We start from the raw sequence: 23,199 nt of genomic DNA, 5'->3' as shown, positions 1-23,199 counted from the left end.
TAAATATAATTTACAAAATCAATCAATCAATCAACAATTCATCACTTTGAGAACACGAATTTATTTAATCAAAATATTTCTTAATTTTCAAATAACCGACATCTGATCATCTGATAATGTCATATTTCCATCTTGAGTATTTGTTTTATGAGTGAAATGAATCCTAGGAACGGTATTTCTCACTTTTTGCCTTTAAAAAGAAAGATTTTTTTTTTAATTAATATTCTTTTTATATTAAATATTTAGATATTTCAATTAAATTTGTTTTTGAGAATATACTTTTAAAAAAAACTTACAATTGTTTTGGGTTTTCTGTTCTTTTTTTAATTTTCTCAGGGAAATTTTTATTAACATCATCGTCATCATCATCATCATCATCATAGGAAATTCTTTGTCGTTTCCTTAATGTATACAAATGAGATCTTTGAGTATTCTGTAAAAAAAAAAAAAAAATGATACAATAATTATTTTATTCAAATGTAAAACAATTTTTAAATTAGTCAACGTACAATAGATCTCGTTTCATCTTCTTCGCTTTCGCTTGATTCAAATTTTAATTTCTGAGCGACTTTATTTTGAACGTGTCGTCCATCTGCTGAATTTAAAACTCCTTTCACTGTTTCATTAGTAGTTACAACTTGTTCTGGTGATTTCTGTATGGACAATATATTTTAATCATTAAATATTAATAGGAACAAAAAAAAATTGTTTTTGTCTTTAATTGTAAAATAAATTTTTGTTTATGTTATTAGTTTAAAGCTAAATTTTGATTTTCTGTAAATTTTTAAGAAATTTTAAACTCACTCGACATTTACTGGGACTACCAACCATTGAAGCCACAAATTTTTCCTTAGGATCGCCTGACTTATAAACAGAATCTCCATCTTTCGATACAACTCGTTCATCTTCTTTCAGAAAAAAAATTATTTATAAACTACTTTTTTTTAAATAAATAAAAATTCAATGAAAATAGAAAAATAACTCCATGAAATAGTTTTTTTTTTCAATTAAAACATTTTTTTTTTTTAATTATCTTTTTTTGTATAAAACAATTTTTTTTTTACCAGTCCAAAATTGAAGAGGAGGCAGAATACTTCTTCCACGAGAAGTGACTGTAACATAGTTTTGATCTTCGTTAGATTTTTGTGTACGTTCAACGATTACATTATTTTCTGAAATTAAGAAAAAAAAAATATTACTTCTTTTCAATAATTTTTTATTAATTAAAAGTATAAAAATTAATTAATATTAATAATTTGTACCTCCTTTTAATTTCAACCAAGTTGCACAAAAATGATCAATATTTACTGGACAACCTGTCCTGCATTGAGGCAAAAGTTCTTTAGGAACAACTGAAAAATAATAATAAATATTAATAAAAATCTAAAAATTTTAATTATTTTTTTTCTTACCATGTTTTTTATTATTTATCTCTCCGACTAATTTATAAAATTGATGATCTGCAGTCTCAATGACAAAAGGAGAAATTCTTTTTATAACTTGACTTGTGGTGAATTTCTTTTTCATTAGTTGGCCAACCGTGCTAAAAAAAAAATTTTTTTTTTCAATTAAATAATATAATTTATTATATCTCTAATTAATAAATATAGTCATTATTATTTTTATAAAAATTTTACTTCAATAAAGTTCCCTCGAAGGTGAAATGACATTTTTTCCCAACAATTGTAACAAGTGGATTCCAATTTTTTAAGAGTTTTGGATTCTCCTGTGAACCAAATGAAACTTGATTTGAATTTTCCTCAATTTTCTCCTCTAAATTTTGATCTATTTTCGAATTCGTTGTTTTACTAGATTGTTCTATTTTTTGTTCACTGTTTGAAAATTGATTCTTAAAATTATAGAAATTTCCCTTTTCTGTATTAATAATTCTTGGCTTTTGTTGTAATTGTTCTTTATTTAAATCGTTTACTGGCAAATTTTGTTGTACAACATTAATTTCCTTTCGTTGAAAACTATTTTTGAATTCATTATTGTCATTAATATTTTCCTTATTGATAATTGTTAATTTTCTATTTTCATTATTTTGCATTGTTGGCAATTTAGAGGAGACGGAAATTTTATTATCATCGTTAATACATCGATTTTCCCTGAGTAGATTTATTTTTTTTTCGTTTATAAAATCATCTTTTTTTGTTGTAGGTTCCTTTAATTTCGAATTTTGTGAATCTATTCGTAATATTCGTTCATTATCTGATGGAATTTTATAAATTTCATCATCAATTATACTGACACTTGAATCATTGATTAAATCTTTTTTAAGCTCTTGACTTTTATTTCGTGTTCTAATTTTTCCATTGGAATCATGTCTACTGTATCGTTTGTGATAAATTTTTGATTTTAATATTTTCTCTGATATTTTAGGCACACCGGCATATATTTCACTTTCTGAATCTGTTTCTTTTGCTTCGCAAGTTTTATCAATTTTCAAATTTATCGATTTCTCATTGTCATTTTTATTTATTAAATTATCATTAATTTCATTTTCACTATTTCTTTGTTCAATTTTATCGGTTATAATTTGTCTCATTAATTTTTTATTAATTTCGTTAGAATTATTTTTTTCATTACTCTCGACAGCATTGATTGTTGATAAAGAAAATGATGTTGAACATTTCCCCTCTAATGGTTGATTAATTAATTTTTTTAATTCAATTTCATCTAATTCACCAATTTTCACAGAAAGAATATTATTTAAATAATCAATTGTTTTACTAACACGTTGAACATATTCTTTAGGACATTTTTCATGTAATAAATTTTGTGTAATGATTGTAAGTTTATCCCCGAAAATAATATCTTTTAATGTTAATGCATAATTTAATGCCGTGTACAAATTACCAGAATATGAACGATCGGCACTGATATCAAATTGATTTCGACTTTCATGTAAACTTTTATTTTCTTTTTCATTAAATTGTTGAGAATTTTCATCATTATTTATTTGAATTGATTGAATTTTTTTTATTTTTATATCATTATTAATAATTTTTGTATCTTTCTCATGTTGAAAATCAGAACTATAACCAGATGATCGTTGTGGTGTTGATTTTTCCATGGAACTTAATTCTTGAAATTTTTTATCTTTTTGCATTTGTGTAATATCGGTTATTTCACTATTGAGATCATCGTCACTATAATTAACGTCCATTGGCCAGCGAAAATTTTCATTGCTTCCATGAGCAATGTAATTTTTCCATATTGCATGAACATTACGCCAATCGTCAGGAAAACCATTATAGAATTTTTGATAAATATATTTTGGTATTTCTGAAAATTAAATATTTTTAAAAAGTGTTTTCAGTGTTTTTAAATTTCTAAAAAAAAAGAAAAAAATTACCATTCTTTTCATCGATAATACTTCCATGAAGATGATAAGTGTGTTGAAATTTTGATTTAACTTTTGTTGGTGACAACATTTCTGCAACTGGTTTACTCCTGGCCCAAACTTCACTAAAATTAATAAATTGAATTAAAAAAAAATAAAAATCAAATTTTCCAATTAAAAATTTAAATAGCAAATTTATTTACTTATTGAGTGATCCTTTAATTAATAATTCTCCACGATCATTGAGAAAGACTCTCCAACGATGAAAATGTCGATCGACAGTTTTCTCTTTTTGCACATCAGTAGGATAGGCGAAATCTTCAGAAAAATCTTTACTTGCATTAATATTTGAGTGAATTTGTTTTTCTTGTAAAAAATTATTATTGTCGTTAGTTGATTGTCGATGAAATTTAACTCGTTCTTGTTGAGAATCAGATTTTTTATGAGGTGTTCGAATCCCATAAGAACTAGGTGGTGGCATAATTGCCTTGTCATTTGTATTTTTCTCAGAAAATTGTTTTACACTTGACGTTGCCATTGGTGAATAATTTTTTGTTTGTTTGTAAATAAGTTTTTTCAAATTTCGCGATGATGTCAAAATTTCACTATCAACTTTTGATACATGCGATGATGTGTAATTTAAATCTGATGAATTTTCGTTTATACTAGAACAACTTGACCATGGAATTTTTTGTATATTTTCATTTGCTGTCAAACGTTTTATTTTCAAACTTTTCGCTAAATTCTTAAATCGTTCTTCCTTTTGTAAATCGCCAAAATCAATCTAAGGGAAATATAGATTTTTTTTTTAATTTTCTATTCATTTATTAAAAAAATATTAAATATTTCAAATTCATTCCCATGGAAACGTAAACTGAGGCTACTTACATGACAAAAAGTAAAAAAAAAAAAAAAATTTCACTTATACGAATTTAATTATAATTAATTAATAACGTCTATTATTCAATGTTGTATTCACAAATAATATAATTTTTATACAAAAATTATACAAACTTGGTCTGTTTGATCCATTGCGTGGTGTCAGTGTATTTTCATCGCGCCATTTTATAACAACATAAACATAACCTCAATTCATAAAAAAGACGCCATCGTCGTCGTCTGCTAGAAGATTTAAACTGTCATCTGTCAAAAAATTTAAATGTTAATTATTTTTATGCTCATAGAAGATTTGTAATGTATGACGAAAATTCTAACTAATAATTTATTCCTTTATACGTTAATATTTGCATGTAATATTAAATATATTTTAAAAGGATATTTCAACTCGAATTCATTCAAAAAATTTCATTCAATGATTGTCCATTATTTTGTTTTGGACGAATCACGTGAATTTAGTAAAATAGTAGCCAATCAAATTTACGATGCTTGTTAAAAAAAAAAGTATGTTTAATGAATAACTTCATTCTAAACACCTGTCAAAATGTCAAATTTTGTTTTTGTGAACTTGAAATGTGTAATAAAAATTGTAACACAAGCATATTGTTGATTTAAATAAGTGTATAGAATAATATTTGCTTGTCATAATGCTCATGCTCAGTTGTAATTGTAAAAGATATTATTGATTCATTGTATATAACCAAACCTTTGATTCAAAAACAAAATCAATAAATTAAGAAACAGTAAAAATGTCATATCAATTAATAAACTATTTTTTATTAATAAATATCTTTATTGTTGGATTTAAGGCGGAAAATTATGAAGATTATGAATCTGCAGGTGATGTATTTATTGATAATTGTAATATTAAGATATAACCTAACTTTTATATGTTATTTACTATAATATTATACATATATTTTTGGCATATGTTATTATTAATTAAAAATAAGTGTTTTATATAGAATATTTTATTGTTTACTACTTTTTTTGTTAATTTGAAAATAATTTTCAATAAAAAAAACAATATTTTGTTAAACAATTAAATTGTTAAAAATAATAGGAAATATATTTTATGATAAAAAGTCAATGTAGAATAAATTTATCTTATCTTAAAAAAAAACAAATTTTTTGTTGATAAATGATTTTTTATTTTTGGTATATAATTAAAATAATTTACATATTTCAGATGTTGATGAACATGAACATTTCTTACAGTTATTGAAAAATTATATGAATAGTTATCGAAAACATAGAGAATTAGGGGACAATGACGAATGGTTAGGTCGTTGGCTTCCTGGTAGACTGTCAGATCCAACACCTCCTCCGAAAATTCTTCCTAAATTTCCATCTCAAGATTACTTAGAAAATCCATCAGGTATTGTGAAAATATTCAAATTATAGAAATTCAAAAAAAATTATTATTAATTAATGTAAAAAAAAAAAATCTCTTCATTTAAGAACATCAAGGAAATAAAGAATCTGAAAAAGATGAGAAATGGCTAGGTCGTTGGTTTCCTGGTAGATTGTCAGATCCAACACCTCCTCCGAAAATTCTTCCTAAATTTCCATCTCAAGACAATTTAGAAACAAATCCATCAGGTATTGTAAAAATAATTAAATTTATACAAGAAATTATTTATATAATTATAAAAAAAAATGGAAAAAAATTATTTAAAAAATCTCTCTATTTCAGAACATCAAGGAAATAAGGAATTTGAAAAAGATGACAATTGGTCAGGTCGTTGGTTCCCTAGCAAATCTTCAGATCCAACACCTCCGCCAAAAATTCTTCCTAAATTTCCATCTCAAGACAATTTAGAAACAAATCCATCAGGTATTGTAAAAATAATTAAATTTATACAAGAAATTATTTATATAATTATAAAAAAAAATGGAAAAAAATTATTTAAAAAATCTCTCTATTTCAGAACATCAAGGAAATAAGGAATTTGAAAAAGATGACAATTGGTCAGGTCGTTGGTTCCCTAGCAAATCTTCAGATCCAACGCCTCCGCCAAAAATTCTTCCTAAAGAGCCTCAACATATTTTACAACATCCTCATCCATCGGGAAAGATACCAATGGGTGAAAAATCTCCATTATGTGATGATGGAAAGACAAATTTAACAGTTGATTGGAATGAATCGCCAATTGATTACACATGTTATGGACGAAAAATCGATCCTAATTATGGAATTGATCCTCAATTTTATTGTGAAAAAATACCAAATAATTATGAGGTAAGAAAAAAAAAAATTATTTTATTTATTCTTATTATAATACCTTATTAATTTTACAGGCTCAACATAAATGCATGTCAGATGTTATTGAATACGATGAAGATCTTCCGTTGTAGTAAGTTAATTTGTGATAATTTATCCTTTTTCTAATAAAAAAAAAAAAAAAATGTATCTAAATTACTGGAAATATTATTCTTTAGTGGTACGCATAGACCAATTTGGCCAGTTTATGGTGAATATAAATTTTTACCAAAACAAAGATGGCTTCACAGTATGGAGGTAATAAAACAAATTTCTTAATTTTTTATATTTTTTTCTATAATTGAATTTTTTTTTAGCACGGAGCTATCGTGATGCTTTATCATCCTTGCGCAAATAGTTTAGAAGTACAAATCTTGAGAAAATTAATCACTGGTTGCATTAGACGTCATGTGATATCACCATCGAATCTTGTTTCTCTCGATAGGGTAAGAAATTTATTTTTATTCTTTAATTTTTTTTAATTGTGTATTTTTTTTAAATATAATAATTTTTTTTTTCAATTTAGCCGTTAGTTTTGTTGACATGGGGCTGTCGTCTTAGTATGTCTTACGTTGATCCCGAAGATGTACAGGAATTTATTTCAAAATTCGCACTTAAAGGACCGGAACAAATTGAAGATGATGGTGATTTTAACAAGGATCTATTGCATAAAGCAGAAATTGTTTCCGACATGAAAGACTCAAATCTTTGTCCCACGTAATTTAGAGGTTTGAAAAAAAAAAACTATATCAATCTTCTTCAAGTCATTTTTTTTTCTCTTATTAATGAAAATGTGAAACAAATGTTAATTGTTTTTAACCAAAGTATTTATTAACCGATGACGGATTTATAAAAAAAAAAGAAATTCCGATCGATAATAATTGTTAACTGTTTATTTACTTAATTTTATGTATATATAAACTGACTGATTTTGCAAATGCAATTTACGTTCTATTCAATTGAATTTTTTATAGTGGCCATTATTTTGTATTTTTCTTAAAGACTTAATTTTTGTGTAATTATTCTTTCTTTAAAAAAAAAGTAAATAGCAAATATCTATTTAAAAAATTTCTGTTTGTATATAGTTTTTTTGTGCTGTGATCATTATAGTATTTATTAAATTATTTTAGTTTCATGTCTTACAAAAGTTTTGGTCTTCCAAAAGACATGTAAATTTTTTGAATCAATAAATGTGTAAAAGCAATATAATATTTTATTTACTGTTATAAATATTAATTAATAATAAGTATTAATTTTCAGTTCTTTATAATTTTTAAATTGAAATAATATTTATTTATAATTATTATTTTATTTTTCTTTATTAATCATAATTTATTTCGTTCTCTTGAAAAAAAGTTTATTTCAGAAAGGTTGAGAAAAAATTTACAAAAAAAAAAATTGAAAGAATCAAAAGATCCAAGGAAATTGTTCAGAAGTTTACTTTTCTAATCTTAAAATGTACATTTTACAGCAGTACTTCGATTAAAATGAGATAAACATTGGAATCTCATATCGATCCCTTAAAACGAAGAGTGCATTTATTTTGTTAAACTTGTATTTCTTTTTTTTTTTCGTTCTATTAAGTTTTGCAAACACTTTGGTTTTAAGGACACGATACTCGTCGACTTTATCATGGGACTGTGGTGTGTATTTTTTTTTTTTCATTTTTAATGTAAATTTTAATTAATTTTTTTTTAATTTAAATAGAAGCTACATAGAAAGAGAGAATACTCTTATTTATTGTCTACGTCGTTCTAGAAATTAATGAACGTGTATTTACAAGTTTGAAATTGAATGAATATTCTCTTCAATCATTTCCATTTTTTTTTCTTTGTTTCCTAGAAACCCTCGAAGGTTTTTTTTTTAAAATGATTATATTGACTTTTTTTTGAATCGATTAGCGCCAGTCCCATAGAAAAGCCATTTACATTATTTATTAGAAGGTACAATGCTATTTATAATTTTTTTTTTTCATTTTTATTCACTTTTTATATCACTCTTCTATCTTATTTTTCAAGTGTCCCTTTTTTTTGTAATTTTTTTCGCCATAAAAAATGTCTATAGTAGAAACTTTTAACAGAAGAACTTTCGGTTTTTTTTAATTTTGAATTTTTATAGAAATCTTTTTTTTTTTTTTTTTATGAAATAAAGTCGAAAAAAAACTTGATTTTTCATTCATTCGCAATTTCGAGTTTTTTGCTCTACGATTTTTTTTTCCAAAAAGGTGCGTGTGATTATTAAAAATTCTCAAAATTTTAAAATAAATAATTCTTGAGAAACAAAAAAATAAAAGAATAGATTTATTTTCTATATTTTCAAATTTTTTTGCTGCAAAAATATTTTTTATTACTTTAAATTATAGAGATATTTTTTTTCATAAAATAATATAATAATGACCATTTAATAATTATTTTATTATAAAAAATATTTTCGACTGTGAAAAATTTTGAAAATATTAAAAAAAATATGATTAAACTGTTTGAAAAATTTCCTTTTGAGAATTTTTAATGAAATTTGTCACAAGTCCTTAAAAGAGAAAAATGCAAATCTCTCACAAATTACAGTCTCAAAAATTCACGACACTGGAAGCTCCTCAACTTTTCATCTTTATTTCAGTGCACTGATATGGATCTCTTTTTTTTTTTTTTATTGAATCTATCAAAAAATCGAGTTCTATTTACTTTTCAAAATTTCTTATTATCTAACATGCACATTCGAGGACAAATTTGAAATTTATTCTTAAGTGCATCTTTCTTTTTTTTTTTTTTTAAAATTCTTTTGTGCTCTTTGTATATAGGTGTCCGGTGAGGATAGTTAAAAAACGTTAAAATTGTTTTAAAGTTTTCTTGAAAATCACATCGAAAGATACAGAGTAACGCTGAACTTTTTTTTTTTTCTTTCATTAGCTAAGCGAGACAAAAGCTTCTACCATTTATTATATATATATATAATTTTTTTTAGCATCTAGTCTAGAATTCGTTAAAAGAACACTGCCTTGGTTTTCAATATATTTACAAGTATAGTGCAATCGCATGACTTAACTATTTATATAGAAGATCGTTTCTCGATTTTCTATAATTTAAAATTCGAGAATTATTCTTTCATTTTTTTTTTCTTCTTTTTGCTAAATAATTCTACTACTTTATTTTTGTTTTTAATTATTATTTAGACTTCGAACGACATCTCTCTCGCAGAAAAATAAAATAATAAAATTTTCATCATTCTTCCTCGAAAAAAAAATTTTTCACTTAATACTACAAAATTCCATATATTATTTTTTATTTATATATATATATATATATATATATATATATATATATATATATATATATATATATATATATATATATATATATATTAGAATTCTAGAAACTGAAACTAGTTTCGTGAATTTTTTCTCATTTACTCAAATATTTTCATCATTTTGTCAAATACAAATGTTTTCTGTTTATTTATTTTTTTAAATACATTGTATTTTTTAAATTTACAAATTTTACTGGTTCTATGGTAATTTTTTTTTATATAATTCGTGTCTCACCATCATTATTAACAAAATTAAACGAATTCTCCGTTCGACTTTTTTTATTGCAAGATCGAAAAAAAAATTATTCAAGTTTAAAATAAATTTCAATTTTGTAAAAAAATTATCTTTTTCTTGTGAAAAGAAAAATAATTTGTTTTTTTTATTACTAAAGATAATTATGTACTTTATATAATGAATGAACGTGATTTGAAAAAACAAAAAACGTGAAAAAAAAAAAAATATTAAAACGGAACGCAAACGTAAGCAGAAAACATTGTTGATTTATTTTGTAATATTAATCATCGATACAGTATCTTTATTTTAATATGAACTTCTATGAAATACCTACAATAAAAAGTATTTATATTTTTTTTCTCATTCTTCCATTTACTACAGGTGTAGTTGGTAAACTTTTTTTTTCTTTTTTTTAAATTTTAATTTATTAATAATCTCACTTTGTCACATGAAAACCGAGGTATATCATGCGAACTTTTATGCTATCATTTAAATTGTCCTCTTGTTTTTTTTTTTTTTTTTACAATTTTTGAAAATTATGAATTAAGTTGATAGTTTGGAATTGACACTCATATAAGGTTATTGAAGTAGCCTTTCGTAGTTAATAATTGCACCGATGTGACACGGCTCCGAAACACATTTTCTGATGCCTCAATGTAGCACATCATTGTTTACAGTTTATCACACTCTTCTTTTTTTTCTTCTTTTTTTTTTTAATAATATAAACTCGAATAATTACAATGTCATACCGGATTCTCCTTTTTTTTGTGACATTGAATTTTTTTCGCCGATTTTATAATTGTAATAGAATGTAATATAACAGTATTAATTATTACGCGTACTGTGAGGCAAAGAACGCCAAGGTTGATACTCGCTGCTTATAATTTTTTAAAAAAATTATTATAAAAAATTTGATTTTCAAAAGGAAAAACTTTCAATTTTCACAATTTACGAAATTCAATTTTTTTCAATGTCTCAAAACACCAGTGAAATGTTCACTAATAAAAAATTATTTACAAAGGCGAAAAAAAAATTACATAATTTTTTTCTAATTAGAAATGATTATTGAAAATAATATTGAAAAATAATGGAAAAAAAGAAGTTGATAAAAGTAATTATTTTATGCACATTTCAGTGGTGTGAGAATTTTTTTTTTTTTTTAAAGTCAATTAAAGCAGCAGAATCAACTTCAGCAAATTGCATCTTAGGCCAAACTCGTTAACACACAGTCGATTGTGCACCAATACAATTGTAACATTATTCGTAAACTTATTCATTTATCGATAAGAAATTAACTTTATCTCTCAATTCCTATCACGAGGACTTTCTATATAAATATTCTAAATTCTAAGATGTGAGATAAAAGCTAAATTCTATATATGCCTCGCTAAATTGCAGAAACCAATTTGAAATTTTGACTAGAATTAATATGATCTTTTTTTTTTATCGAGTTCACCACTGGATTTTTTAATTATTATTATTATTATTCTCTAGTACAATTATCATTAGAATTACAATTAAATTTCCAATACATGATTTATCATTTAAAAAACTAAACTAAATATTAAAAATTTTAATTCAAGAAAACTAATTTTCCAAATGATGCTCTCGATATTGGAACTATACTAAAAAAAAAAAAAATAGTAATACATAGTTGTAGTAATTGAGAAGTAATTTTAATTCGAATCGCATTCAAAAATTCTTCGTACTATAGAATTCAGCTTTAAGATTATTGGAATTTCATTTTCTTAGCCCGAAATTGTCACGAGAGATAAATATTAATCATTAATTACAGATAATACACATGTATAATCGAAGAGATCTGTAACGACACGTGACAAAATGTGTCTGGAATTAAATGCTCGATTACGACTTAGATATTTGGTATAACAAGAGAAGGAGAAGTTCAACTTTAAGTGCCCTTTGATTTAAAAATTGTGTGATGTCACTTCAACTTTCATATTCAATCGAATTTCAAATCTCGATTCATTTTTTTCTTTTCTTAAAAAATTCATAAACATTTAAAATTGATTTCATATTTTCTAATCGTTTTATTAATAAATCGAAATTCATTTACGAAATAAATTACTGACTAATTTCAATTTCAGAGATAATTCTAAAATTCATTCTTCTTAAATAAGTAGATTTTAAAAAGGAAATATAAATCCGGAACTTTTTGTAATTACGAAAAAAAAAATATGTAAATTTGTCCTTCCCCTTTACACGATTTTTTTTTTTTTTTTATAAAATATTTAATGAGTTTGGTCTTCATGGTTTTTTTTCTTGCTGTCTTTTTTTTACGGAAATATTTTTTAAAAGCATTTTTAATGCCCTAACAATTTTTTTTAAATTTTTAATACAAAAAAACGAATATCAGACACTAAAAATTCGCAATATATATTTTTTTTCAATAATTCTCATTTTAATAGAATTTGACTAAAATTTTAAGAAGAAATTGAAACGCAAGAAATCCGAGTCCATAGCAAGAAAATTTTATATTCAATTCTGTAAACTATCTTCTTTTATTAATAAAACGTGTTAGTGGATTTTTTTTTTGCGTTACAGTCTTTATGATAAGGATGTGTGGATTTTTTTTTTTAAATGACAGTCTTTTTACTATTTAAAAGTTAGGCACAATATTTCGTACAAGTATATATGATTGTTTCTACGTATGAGGCACGTAAGATATTTTTTTGTTTGTTTTTTGTTTTCCAAACGATTCAAGAAGTTTGTTAATCATAAACATAATACTTTGTTAAAATTTAGATTAAAAAAGAAAAAAAAATTTGTGAATTTTGAAACAAAATTTTCAAAAAATTTGAGATTTTTCATTTGATTTTAAATGGGCAATATATTTTATAGGACTGTCACTGTGAATTAGTTAATAATTGTTCGACCTACAAAGCTTCAACATATAAAATATTCAATTTTCATTCAAATTTTGTCCCTTGACTAAAAACTAATTAATGTCGACTGCAGAGACAACCAATTTCAAAAACAATTAATAATAATTCTATTAAATTTAAAAATAGAAAATAAAATTATTCCAATTTAAAATAGAAAAATTTAAATAAATAAAAGAATTCGGAATTCTTGCGTTTCTGTAAACTCGCCATATTCAGTGTTATAAAGTCATTCAAGAATTTAATAAATATAATAAATAGCAACGTAACTATCTATATAGGCTAACAATGACATATACACTTTTTTTTCTGTACAATGCAAGGGTGATCTTTTAAATATACATTTCTCATATCGAGTGATTGATAAGTGATGAAATTTTACCAATGACGCATTTATGATGCACGTCGCCGCCTTGATTTATAATTTAATAATAATAATCATAATAATAATAATTAAAATTATTAATTTGAACAGTGTATTTATTATTATAACCCATAGTCTTTCATGACACCGTATTATTTATCTCAACGTTTATTTATATATAATATAGTCAACAAAACATTAACATTACGCGTCATCTTTTTTTTTTCCTTTTTTTTTCTTTCTCTTGAATATTTCGACTATTTAATTAATTATGTATAATATTTATATTATGTATAATGCATATTATCAGGATGATCATCGATCAAAATCTCCGTGTTTTTCATGCCATTCTAACTATACATCGTGAAGTACATTTACAATTTATTTTCAACGCGAGTGCCTTGAATGAGATTCAATTTTCAAATTTTACACAAACAAGCGCATATGGGAAATTTGTTTCTCATTCGAGGGTGTTTTTTTTTTTTTTTTTTTTTAATATTTTTTTGCCGTTGTTTTTATTTATTGCTTTAAATTAATTTTTTTTCGTAACACCTATATTTATAATGTAATATTTATTGCTGCAGCAAAATGGCGATATATTTTTTTATTTTTCAAACTCTGCATAATATAGATTTTCGTATCTTGATTTTGGCCGAAATTCTTTTTATTTTGCATTCTTTTTTTTTTTTTTCTTTTTTAATAAAGCCTCCTTAGAAAATCTGCACTAACTACCTAGAGAGCGAGTTTGAAAATTTTCTAAAATTTCAGAGATATTCAGAGGAGACTGATAATTATGCAAAATTTGCCAACATTTTTTTTTTTCGAATTTCATTGTCTTTTTGAAATATTGGGCGCTTTTTTTTCCGCGATCCGAATTAGCGAGAGTTGCCTTTTAAATTTAATTCCAGCAATTTTTTTTTTTAATAAATAAAATATTTTAATAAATTAAATATATATTAATAAAATATTTAAAATAAATTATTGAATTTAAATACAAAAGTGTTTCTTTCGTTCTTTTATTCTAATTTTTTTTTGTAAATATTCCCTCTATTTTCAATAAAAATTGTCATGTTTATGAAAATGTTTTTTTAATTTTTTTTTTAGAATCTTCTCTCCGCATTTTTGTTTTTTTTTAAATTCAAAATTATTATAATTTAGTTTTCTATAATCTTTTCATAAAATTTTTTCTTTCACAGAATCGAACGTAATCAAGTTTTGTAAATTTAAATATAAATTACTTATTAGTAAAATAAAAATAAATTCATTCGCTACTTAAAATTATAATTTAAAATAAAATTAAGTACAAATATCGTGCAATAAAAATAAAAAAAAAATCACAGATGCAAAATACAATATAAAAATAATAATACTTTCAGTAGAAATTAAATTATTTTGTAAATTTGTAAAAAATTTGTAAATTGCTGGAAATAAAAATAAAAGATCCGCGAGAGCAAGAGAATTTGAATCTAAAAACTACGCGTATCGTTTAGTAATGAATTTTAACCATTGATCAAAAATTTTAGGTAGCAATAAGCTACACGTTTTGAGATACAAAATATTTTTCAAAACAAAACTTCACTAACACTAGCCTAGTGTCTAAATGGGCTACGGTATATTTTTTTTTTTTATATAATTTATAAGTATAATGTAATTTATGTATATGCACATGAATATTGTGTCTTTCCCTCTTTTTTTTCAATTAAATATCAGAATGTTTTTTTTTCTCCGTGCAATAACTACTTCACTGTTTTGTGTTTTATAACGCGCAGAAAAAGAGATATGATAAAAATATGAAGAATACCGAGTGCTGCTGAATTATGTAAATTTGTAAGGCCAGTGGTAAATATTGGATGATAAATAAAAATGATGATGATGATGATTCTAATAAGTGCGATGACAACGATGATGAAAATGCCATCCTGGCCTGATGATGATGATGATGATGATTAAGACTACATCAAAGTGAATTTTCGATCTCCAGGTTTTCTGGCGATATGCGTCAACGTGTGCAGCTTCACTTTGTCGGAAGAAGATACATGATCTCTCTGAAAGGCAAGCTCGATCTCGACGTCTTCTTACCTCCCTGAAAATAAAAGTCTCATCAATTTTTCTATTCTATTAATTTAAATCTAATTAATGTTTATTTCCAGACGAAATTTTTTTTTTGTTTTTTTTCAAAGATTATACCTGTTTTTAGATGTTCACAGTCCAAAATATCCACCAATGGTGGTTGCCACAACAATGGCAAGAATGGTGAGGCAAATCAAGATCATGATCTTCTTCTGCTCTCAGCAACAAATCCACAAAAAAATTCATTATCAATCACGAATAATAATTAAATATTATAAACTACTTTTTTACATTCTCTACTCTAAATATTTACTTTGGTGTGCAGGTTGTGACTCTCTTTTTCAATATGCTCTTTATATTTTTAATATCAAATTTTTACTAAAATTTTCAATTCACATAAATATTTTTTTTTTTTTTTTGGTTGCGAATTTCTAATTTTATTTCATTGCATTTAATTTCTATAATAATTTTTTCTTTTCTTTGGAAATATTTTTTTTTTTCTAATTTCTTTTCTCATTCATATTTCATTGTTTTCTCAGCAAACATTGCACACTGTTCCATCACTAGTTTCTAAACAATTCTACATAAAAAAAAAAATTTAAAACATGTTTGCTGAGTGATAATAATACTTATATATCTATTTTTTTATATAAAACTGAAAAATTAATTTTAAAAAAGAATTCGAAAGAATTAACTGAAAAAATCTAAAAACAAAGACATTTATTTACACAATTGTTATACATTGATAATAGATTTGAATAATCGTTGACTCGAGGACAATATGAAAGAAAACATCTCGCTTAATAAACTAATAATATGCTTCGACTATTCACATTGCAAAATATTTAACCGCCTAAGGAAATATTCAATATTTTAATTAATTAGAATTTACTCCCCTTTTTTTTTCTTTTACAAAAAAGAAAAATTTTTTACCAATAAAAAAATGCTTTATCAAAATTTACATTTTTCTTTATATATTTCCCATGTGCGGTTAGTATTTATTTAAAAAAAAAAAAACCGTCCCTGCTTAGTTTTCTTTTTAATTTTTTAAATCTTCCCCATGGCAATTAAATTACTGATATTTATAAATATTTGCAATATTAATTAAATTATAAATTAATTTTCGTAACATTAATTAATTTAATTACTTTGGTAAAAAAAATTAGTTGTTATTGTTTTTTGAGGGATGAAATAAATAATAAACTAAGAAAGGACGTGATTTTCGATCGTAATAAATTATATAACACAGATTGGTTACGTATAAGGCAAAAATATATTAATTTACTTAAAAAAAAAAAAGAAATGCAACGTCGACAGAGAAAATATATTTTTTTTTCTTAGGGAGGAGGAGGGGGCAGCTTCGTATACTTACATAGAGTTAGAAAACAAAAAGGTACAGAAGCACGACATTGAACTACGCTCAATATCCATACTTACTTGAAAAACTTTTGTCGTCTCTGAAATCGTCTTAGCAATCTTCTGTTTTGCCTAGAGCTTCGAATATCTTCCTGAATCATTAAATTTTTCGCAGCAGTATACTTCCTGAACGTAGATTTTTATTTTTTTATTGTCTCGCCTAAACCCTCTTCCATGTATTCTTAAATCTTTCTCATTTTTTAAGATCCTCTCAAAAGAAATCTCCTTTTTATTTATTTTTTTTTTTACACTTATCTTCCATTCCTTGTTATCTTCGGCTTTTTTTTAAAAAAATTGTTCCTTCCACTTCTTTTAATGTTTTTAATTCACTTCTTTTTATTTCCTTTAGATAACTTATTTCCTCTTCATTTTTTTAAATTTTTTTTGGTCAATTTTCACTTTCTTATTATTATTATTATTAATTCTTATATTCTAATTAACTTTTTTCCTCTCCATCCTTTTTTTCAATATTTTTTCTGCTTTTTTTCTATTTCCCTATTTTTCGTTTCTTGTGTTTTTAATTCTCAATCAAATTGAATTCGAACTGTCATTATTTAAATTGTTTTTTTTTTTTTAATTAACTTCGTTATTTTGTAAATTATACCGAAATTATTGAGATTTTCCTTATTTAGAGCATTCTTGTTCAAGTTTTCTCTTGAAATAATTTTTTTTCCATTTTTTAACATCTTTATTCGTCACTATCGACTAATTTTTGGGGTGCTGATAATAATTATTATACGAAGAGTATTGCGAAGTATTTATGAATGAAAGTTACGCTATTTATAATTATTTATAATATTTACAATATTTTTTTTTCTCGAAACCTCTTCTTTTTTTTCATTAATTTTTTGTTCGAAGAGTTAATTACAAACCACAAAAATTAGCGTAATTTCTTTTTTTTTTAGTGAAAAAATCGAATTTATTGAAATTTAATTTAAAATTGAAATATTTTTCTATTTGAATAATTATTACAGTGTTTAAATTGAAATAATTCGATTTTTTTCACTTTTACGTACATTATTTGTCCATCTCAATAAATTTAAGAGAAAAAAAAAATTACATAAAAAAGAGATATTGCACCTATTTTGTTGAAGCAGTTTATAAAATTGCTTCTGGGTGACAAATTAATGGAATGTGGAAAAAGAGCCAGTCTAAGTTTCCTTTCCAGTCACCTTCAACACTTTTTTCTATATAATATATATTTATATATATATTTATTTAGAAAAAAAAAACAAATCTAATTTCTACAACACTTAGACTCGATATCGATACTTCCCCCTCTTTTGTCGACCCTGCAAGATCGATATTTATGATCTTAAAGAGTACAAACAATTTTTCTACTGAACATAAATAATTATATATATATATATATTATGTACATAAAGTAGCCTCCAGAGATGTTTAATTATATATGCCCTTTTTTTTCATCGATAACTTAATAACGACAATATAACATAATTATTTTAAAATAGTGCGAAAAAAAATACTGTTACGCATTTCTTTTTTTTAAATATAAAAATGCGTTCACTTGAAAAAGTGTATCTTGACTTAGAGCTTTGATATTAAAATGCATTATCAAAATGCAAATCAGTTTTTTTTTTCTTTTAACAGAATCGAAAAACTGATCAAAAAAATAAGAGAAAAATCTCTCCTTAGCACATAATTAATAATTTTTTTTTTTTAAATCGCTACGAGAGAAAAAATATTATTTGTCTAAACTAAGAATATTTTCTATTTAAAGATTTGTATTGCTTTTTCTTTTTTTTTTTTAAATATTAAATTATTTAGTTTAAATTTTTTCAATATTTCGAAATTTTAAAATTAATGAATTTTAATTGAATCGATCAATTTTCTAAATTGTAAAGAATATATTTTTTCTCCAGTAGCATTTGAGAGAGAGACATTTTCTCAATTGAAATTGAATTTCGACATTTGTTTCAATGGAGAGATTATTATGTACAGAAAAATTGAGTAAAGTATATATATATATATTTTTCTTTTATAGCAAGACGACGATCGCTGATTTTTTGGGGAGAACGAAAGATTGTGTTTTTTTTTTGTATTTTGTGTGTATGTGTGTGTGAATGAATTTCGATTCGCAGGAACATCCAGGAATTATTTTTTTTTCTTTTTTGGTGATTAATAATAATTTTGGAACATCTGGTATTTCAAGGACGAATTGAAATTGGGAGATGAATAAATTTGTGCACAAAAATGGTGCACTTGTGTCACTGGTCTCAAATCGAGGAGTCGATGGCCATCCATGAGATCAGCTCAAACTAGTTACCAAAATGATTATCAAAATGATGACCGCCACTGTAAGGCAGACAACGATCAGGATCAATTTCTGTAAAAAAAAAAAACATTTGCATTTTAATTCTATTCGTTTTTTTTTTTTTTAACAATCGATTTTCCCCTCGCAAAAAAAAATGACTTTTTAAACTGAAACTTCTTTAAAAGAGTCAATTTTTCTTGAGGAAAAAATCATGATAAATATTCTGTTTCGAAAATTTGGAATTTTTCAAAAAAATTTTTTTATATAAATAAATTCTGTGTAAAAATTCGAATTTTTTCAAATAATTTCGAAATTAAGTGAAAATTTTTTTAAAAATTATGAATTTTCAAATAATTGATTTTTAATTTTTGAGACAGAATATTTTTTTTTTTACTTGTTATCTTGCAATCTGCAATTCTCTACCAAAGTGATTGTTCCTTTATTGGCAGTGAATCTTGAATGCGAATAGTAGAGTATAGTTTTGAAGACATACAAACACAAGTTTCGAATAATAGAAGTTAGAAATTGTAAGGGAAATATGATAATATCACACGTTTTATAGTTAGCGTGCGTTTTAATGTTATAGTCGTGCTATTTAGAGATGAAATATAGTGAAAAGCATTATTGTTATTATTATTTTTTTTTTCTGTAACATTTAGGCTGAACATTGCACGAATATATATATATAATACTTGAAACCATAAGTGAAACCTCACATTGCTTGAGAAAAATATTATTTTCTTGATTATGTAAATTTTACTTTTATAAAGATTTTCTTTAACTGTTTTTTGAGTTTGCAATATTAATAAAATCTTTCATAAAGAACTAACTTTCTGAATAAAAAAAAGACACTTTACTTTATCTTCAAATGCAAAAAAAAAGTTTCATTATTTCATAAATATTTAGAAAATATTTTTTTATAATTGAAAATTTCTTTTGAAGAGAATATTTTTTTTTTTAAAACAAAATAGAATTGATTAATTTTCAAATATTTAAATAATTGTAATAAAAATTATTTGGGATAATTTTTCAATTTTTTTTTTTTGAAACAGATTTTCAAAAAGCAAGCACAGAGAGGTTCACCTTCTTTTTTTTTTTTTCACAAACAAAATTATTCGATGATCATTTAATAAAGAGACAATAAATATACAATTGACACTTTAACAACACAAGTCAAGTACACTTTGGACAAGTTTCAAGAACAAAATAAAAAAAAAAAAAAAAACAGTGAGTGAAAACATGAAAGCTATTCAATTTTGAAATTATTCATGAGAAAACATTTTCGTCACACAAAAAAATAATTCTCATTTAAAATTTTCTCAAAGCTTTTCTTGCTGTTGTTTTTTTTTAAAGTGAAAATCGATTTTTTTCGGGAAATAGAAACTTCTTTTTTTTTTAATAAAATATAGCGACGAATACTTACAGCTGAGAGGGACAAAGTGTGAATTTTTTTTTATCCGGTAAATCACGATGCGTGGTTAGTATTTGCTTTTTTGGATTAATTTTTTTTTTCGGTGCTAAGCTGGTGTTATCGTTGGATTAATAAATATGCGATTATTGTTGGCGTAACTATAAAAAAGTCTTGTTAATTTTTTTTTTTATGTCCTGTATACAAGAATTTTTCGGTGACGGTTTCAGTCAAACAATCCACGCGTCGATACGATTCGCGTTTTATTTTTTATTTTTGTTGCTCGATTTTACGAGATTATCGTCCATTTTTCGCCAGTTATTATTATTTATTTTTCTAGAAAAAAGCGATTAATTATTTCCATTTCGTAATTCGTATCCTCTGGCTGTTTTGAAATTCGAATTTTTTTTTTTTTTTTTGAGGATTATAAATTTTTTTTTTTGTCACCAATCAGAAGTGCGTTCTCATTTTTTTTTTCGCTGCAACGATTTTGCTACTTTCTGAGTTTTTTTTTTCGAAATGTAATATTTATATATATATTTATGTATATTTTTTTTTTAGTTTTTATTTTTCTGTTCTCCCCTCATGTCTAGCTATCTATCTATTTGTCTATCTATCTATTGCTCTCTCTCTCTCTCTCTCTCACATTCTTTTATCTGTCTCTCTATACGTCTACGGCCATTTAGAATGACGGAAGAAATGCTCCTACAATGGAGATCAATATGACCAGAGATACTGCGACGCAGATCATAATCATGATCATTTTCTGTGGACAAAAAGCAGAATCGATATCAGTCAGCATTGTTGTATGAATAAAACGATCCGATAACGATCAAATTTGTTTTTTTTTTGACGAAAGAGAAATTAATTGGGAATGGAAAAAAAAGAGAAGAGAGAAAATATAAATATGTAGAATTTTCAAGAAAATATATATACGAAACAAACGAGCATTGTCAATTTTTGCGAGCGCACCAAGATCTGGGCAAAGCTCAAAAACCCTTCATTATTATTTTTTTTTTCCCTTCCCAGTCACTATTCTTTGTTCTTAGGCTTTCGTTTCTTTTTTTTTCTCTCTTTTTGTTATCAAGAGAAAACCACAATTTTTTTTTTTATATCGTGATGAAAAGAAAATTAAAAAAAAAATTTAAATATTAGTAAAATGAATTTTGCTTTGCCTGGATCTTTTTGTCAAGCCTATTATTTAATTAGGTGCATTAATTAACAAAAAAAAATAATAATTTTTTTTTTAAGAAGTGCGAAGAAACTAAAAAATAAATTTTTTTCTAAAGAGAAAATTTGAAATAAATATCGAGGAAAAAAAGATGAATTTTCGATGCTCACGATTTATATATATGTTGTGATGACTGAGTTTAGCGAATCGTTATTTAAATATCATTACATCATGACCGGACGTTTTATATTTGCCTTGTCAGTGTGACGCTATCATGCACTTTAAAAGCGAGTCGAGAAACTAGATAAAAACTATTTTTATATAATGTAGAATGCTGAAAATCATAATATGTACAATATTAGAAGAAATAATTATAAATTCATAAATATTATAAAGAAGAAATTTCGAATTTCAAACGAAGAAAAATACAAATTTTTATAGGGAGAAAAAAGAAAATGGCAAAAAAAACTTTACATATTCAAAGAAATGTAAAAAAAAAAATGTTTCAAGGAAATTTTGTTCTAACAAAGTATTTTGTGATGTAATTCTATAAAGTGTAATCTACAAATCTCTTTAAACATTCCATTTCGCATTTCCTATTTTTCCAAACTAAAAAATTAATCTAAATTTCAAAAAAATTTTATTATTCCTTTTTTTCAATAACAATCTAGAAAATCATTCAATTAAATAAAATTAAAAATTTGAGATTAGTTGATAACAAATAAATATTTACTTGAACCAAATTATTATCCAAAATAAAGTAAATTGTCAATAATAAATTTTCTAATTAAACAAATTATTCTAATTTTAATTTCGAAATTATTTTAAAAAAATAATAAATCCAAAAATTCATAATTTTATATGAAAAATTAAAATTAATTAATAAAAATTTCTATGAAATTTAGATAATTAAATTTTTTAAGGCAGAAAACAACTTAATAAGACCTGTTTGGGTGTTCTAAGCATTCAAGTATATCTAATAACATCGCTAATTACTACGAAACTAATGTTGATACACTATAAGGGGTGGGTGTATGTTGCGGGGGTAATTAAAATTAAACAATATAGCAAATCATGCTACGTGCTTGCCGCCTGTTGAAATTCTCTATCAGCTTCGAAAATTATAATCAACACAATAATCGATGCAATTACCAAAAACACGCGTAAGGATGAGACTCTTGCTTCTGATGCTCGTTGTCGCTTGATTTTTTTTTTCAGAGAGGGAGCAAAAGAATATAATTCTTTTGTTTTTCATCGCTAAACACTTATAGACGAATGACGACTACACAAAAATCATCCTACTTCGTCGCTTTCAACTACACATTTCAATTATTTTTAAATATCAATTACGAACATTCAAATTTTTTCGCATATCCGCTTTAACAATAACGTGTGTGTATTTTTTTTTCTGTCAACAATTAACACATCTAAACACTGACAATTTTTTTTTTTTACAATTATTTTCATTTTTTATTTCCAATAAAACTATGGAATATTTAAAAAATTAAATGAAAATTTTTCTGATTAAAAGAAAAACTAATTTTTTTT

The 23,199-nt window shown here is 24.4% G+C and overlaps 3 protein-coding genes across 12 annotated transcripts in view; 1 reads left to right on the top strand and 2 right to left on the bottom strand.

Moving 5' to 3' along the window:
* Nucleotides 1–41: 41 nt before the first annotated feature.
* On the bottom strand, nucleotides 42–4,489 carry LOC127283387 (MATH and LRR domain-containing protein PFE0570w-like). 5 transcript variants are annotated; one of them, XM_051308215.1, is made up of 11 exons: nucleotides 4,361–4,489; nucleotides 3,550–4,130; nucleotides 3,359–3,471; nucleotides 1,638–3,288; nucleotides 1,413–1,543; nucleotides 1,263–1,352; nucleotides 1,065–1,172; nucleotides 805–908; nucleotides 510–653; nucleotides 297–433; nucleotides 42–190 (listed from the first exon to the last, which is right to left on the bottom strand). In XM_051308215.1, exons 1-11 carry the CDS (start codon nucleotides 4,376–4,378, stop codon nucleotides 88–90), a joined length of 3,180 nt encoding a protein of 1,059 aa, XP_051164172.1. In that variant the 5' UTR covers nucleotides 4,379–4,489; the 3' UTR covers nucleotides 42–87. The 5 variants fall into 5 exon arrangements, with proteins under 5 accessions (XP_051164172.1, XP_051164174.1, XP_051164173.1 ...); XM_051308217.1 differs by having other exon boundaries at nucleotides 829–908; XM_051308216.1 differs by having other exon boundaries at nucleotides 805–905.
* Nucleotides 4,490–4,767: 278 nt separating this feature from the next.
* Nucleotides 4,768–7,449, top strand: LOC127283389 (uncharacterized). Of its 3 annotated transcripts, XM_051308221.1 has the most exons (9): nucleotides 4,769–5,083; nucleotides 5,433–5,621; nucleotides 5,705–5,845; nucleotides 5,940–6,080; nucleotides 6,175–6,485; nucleotides 6,545–6,600; nucleotides 6,686–6,764; nucleotides 6,824–6,952; nucleotides 7,033–7,449. In XM_051308221.1, the coding sequence occupies exons 1-9, from the start codon at nucleotides 4,993–4,995 to the stop codon at nucleotides 7,225–7,227; spliced, it is 1,332 nt and encodes a 443-aa protein (XP_051164178.1). In that variant the 5' UTR covers nucleotides 4,769–4,992; the 3' UTR covers nucleotides 7,228–7,449. The 3 variants fall into 3 exon arrangements, with proteins under 3 accessions (XP_051164180.1, XP_051164178.1, XP_051164179.1); XM_051308223.1 differs by lacking the exon at nucleotides 5,705–5,845 and having other exon boundaries at nucleotides 4,768–5,083; XM_051308222.1 differs by lacking the exon at nucleotides 5,940–6,080.
* Nucleotides 7,450–10,290: 2,841 nt separating this feature from the next.
* Nucleotides 10,291–23,199, bottom strand: part of LOC127283384 (syntaxin-1A) — a 52,601-nt gene continuing 39,692 nt past the window's right edge. Inside the window, exons 10-13 of one of the 4 annotated variants that reach the window (XR_007843349.1) lie at nucleotides 20,496–21,246; nucleotides 16,819–19,144; nucleotides 15,499–15,593; nucleotides 10,291–15,394 (exon numbers count right to left, since the gene is read on the bottom strand). Coding sequence is in view for 2 of the 4 variants with exons in the window: in XM_051308210.1 (XP_051164167.1) it covers nucleotides 15,513–15,593 (81 nt within the window). In the remaining 2 variants the exon portion in view is untranslated. Of the gene's footprint in view, nucleotides 15,395–15,498; nucleotides 15,594–16,084; nucleotides 19,145–20,495; nucleotides 21,247–23,199 lie in introns of those variants that run through there. The other 3 variants (XM_051308210.1, XR_007843348.1, XM_051308211.1) reach the window with 3 other exon arrangements.

Source organism: Leptopilina boulardi, unplaced genomic scaffold, assembly GCF_019393585.1.
Source record: "Leptopilina boulardi isolate dan_hultmark-lab unplaced genomic scaffold, ZJU_Lbou_2.1 LbouV2_31, whole genome shotgun sequence".
Lineage (NCBI taxonomy): Eukaryota > Metazoa > Arthropoda > Insecta > Hymenoptera > Figitidae > Leptopilina > Leptopilina boulardi.
The sequence above is the reverse complement of the archived record's forward strand: the minus strand, read 5'-3'. Positions and strand labels throughout refer to the sequence as shown.

Bases quoted from the DNA above. Each gene is read 5' to 3' on its own strand.
- LOC127283387 (XM_051308215.1), bottom strand. The intron at 3,472-3,549 runs GTAAATAAATTT...TATTAATTTTAG, and splicing joins ATTAAAGGATCACTCAATAA to TGAAGTTTGGGCCAGGAGTA. The intron at 434-509 runs GTACGTTGACTA...TTTTTTTTACAG, and splicing joins AAGATGAAACGAGATCTATT to AATACTCAAAGATCTCATTT.
- LOC127283389 (XM_051308221.1), top strand. From the start codon at position 4,993: ATGTCATATCAATTAATAAACTATTTTTTATTAATAAATATCTTTATT. The intron at 5,084-5,432 runs GTGATGTATTTA...TACATATTTCAG, and splicing joins TGAAGATTATGAATCTGCAG to ATGTTGATGAACATGAACAT. The intron at 6,601-6,685 runs GTAAGTTAATTT...ATTATTCTTTAG, and splicing joins GATGAAGATCTTCCGTTGTA to TGGTACGCATAGACCAATTT.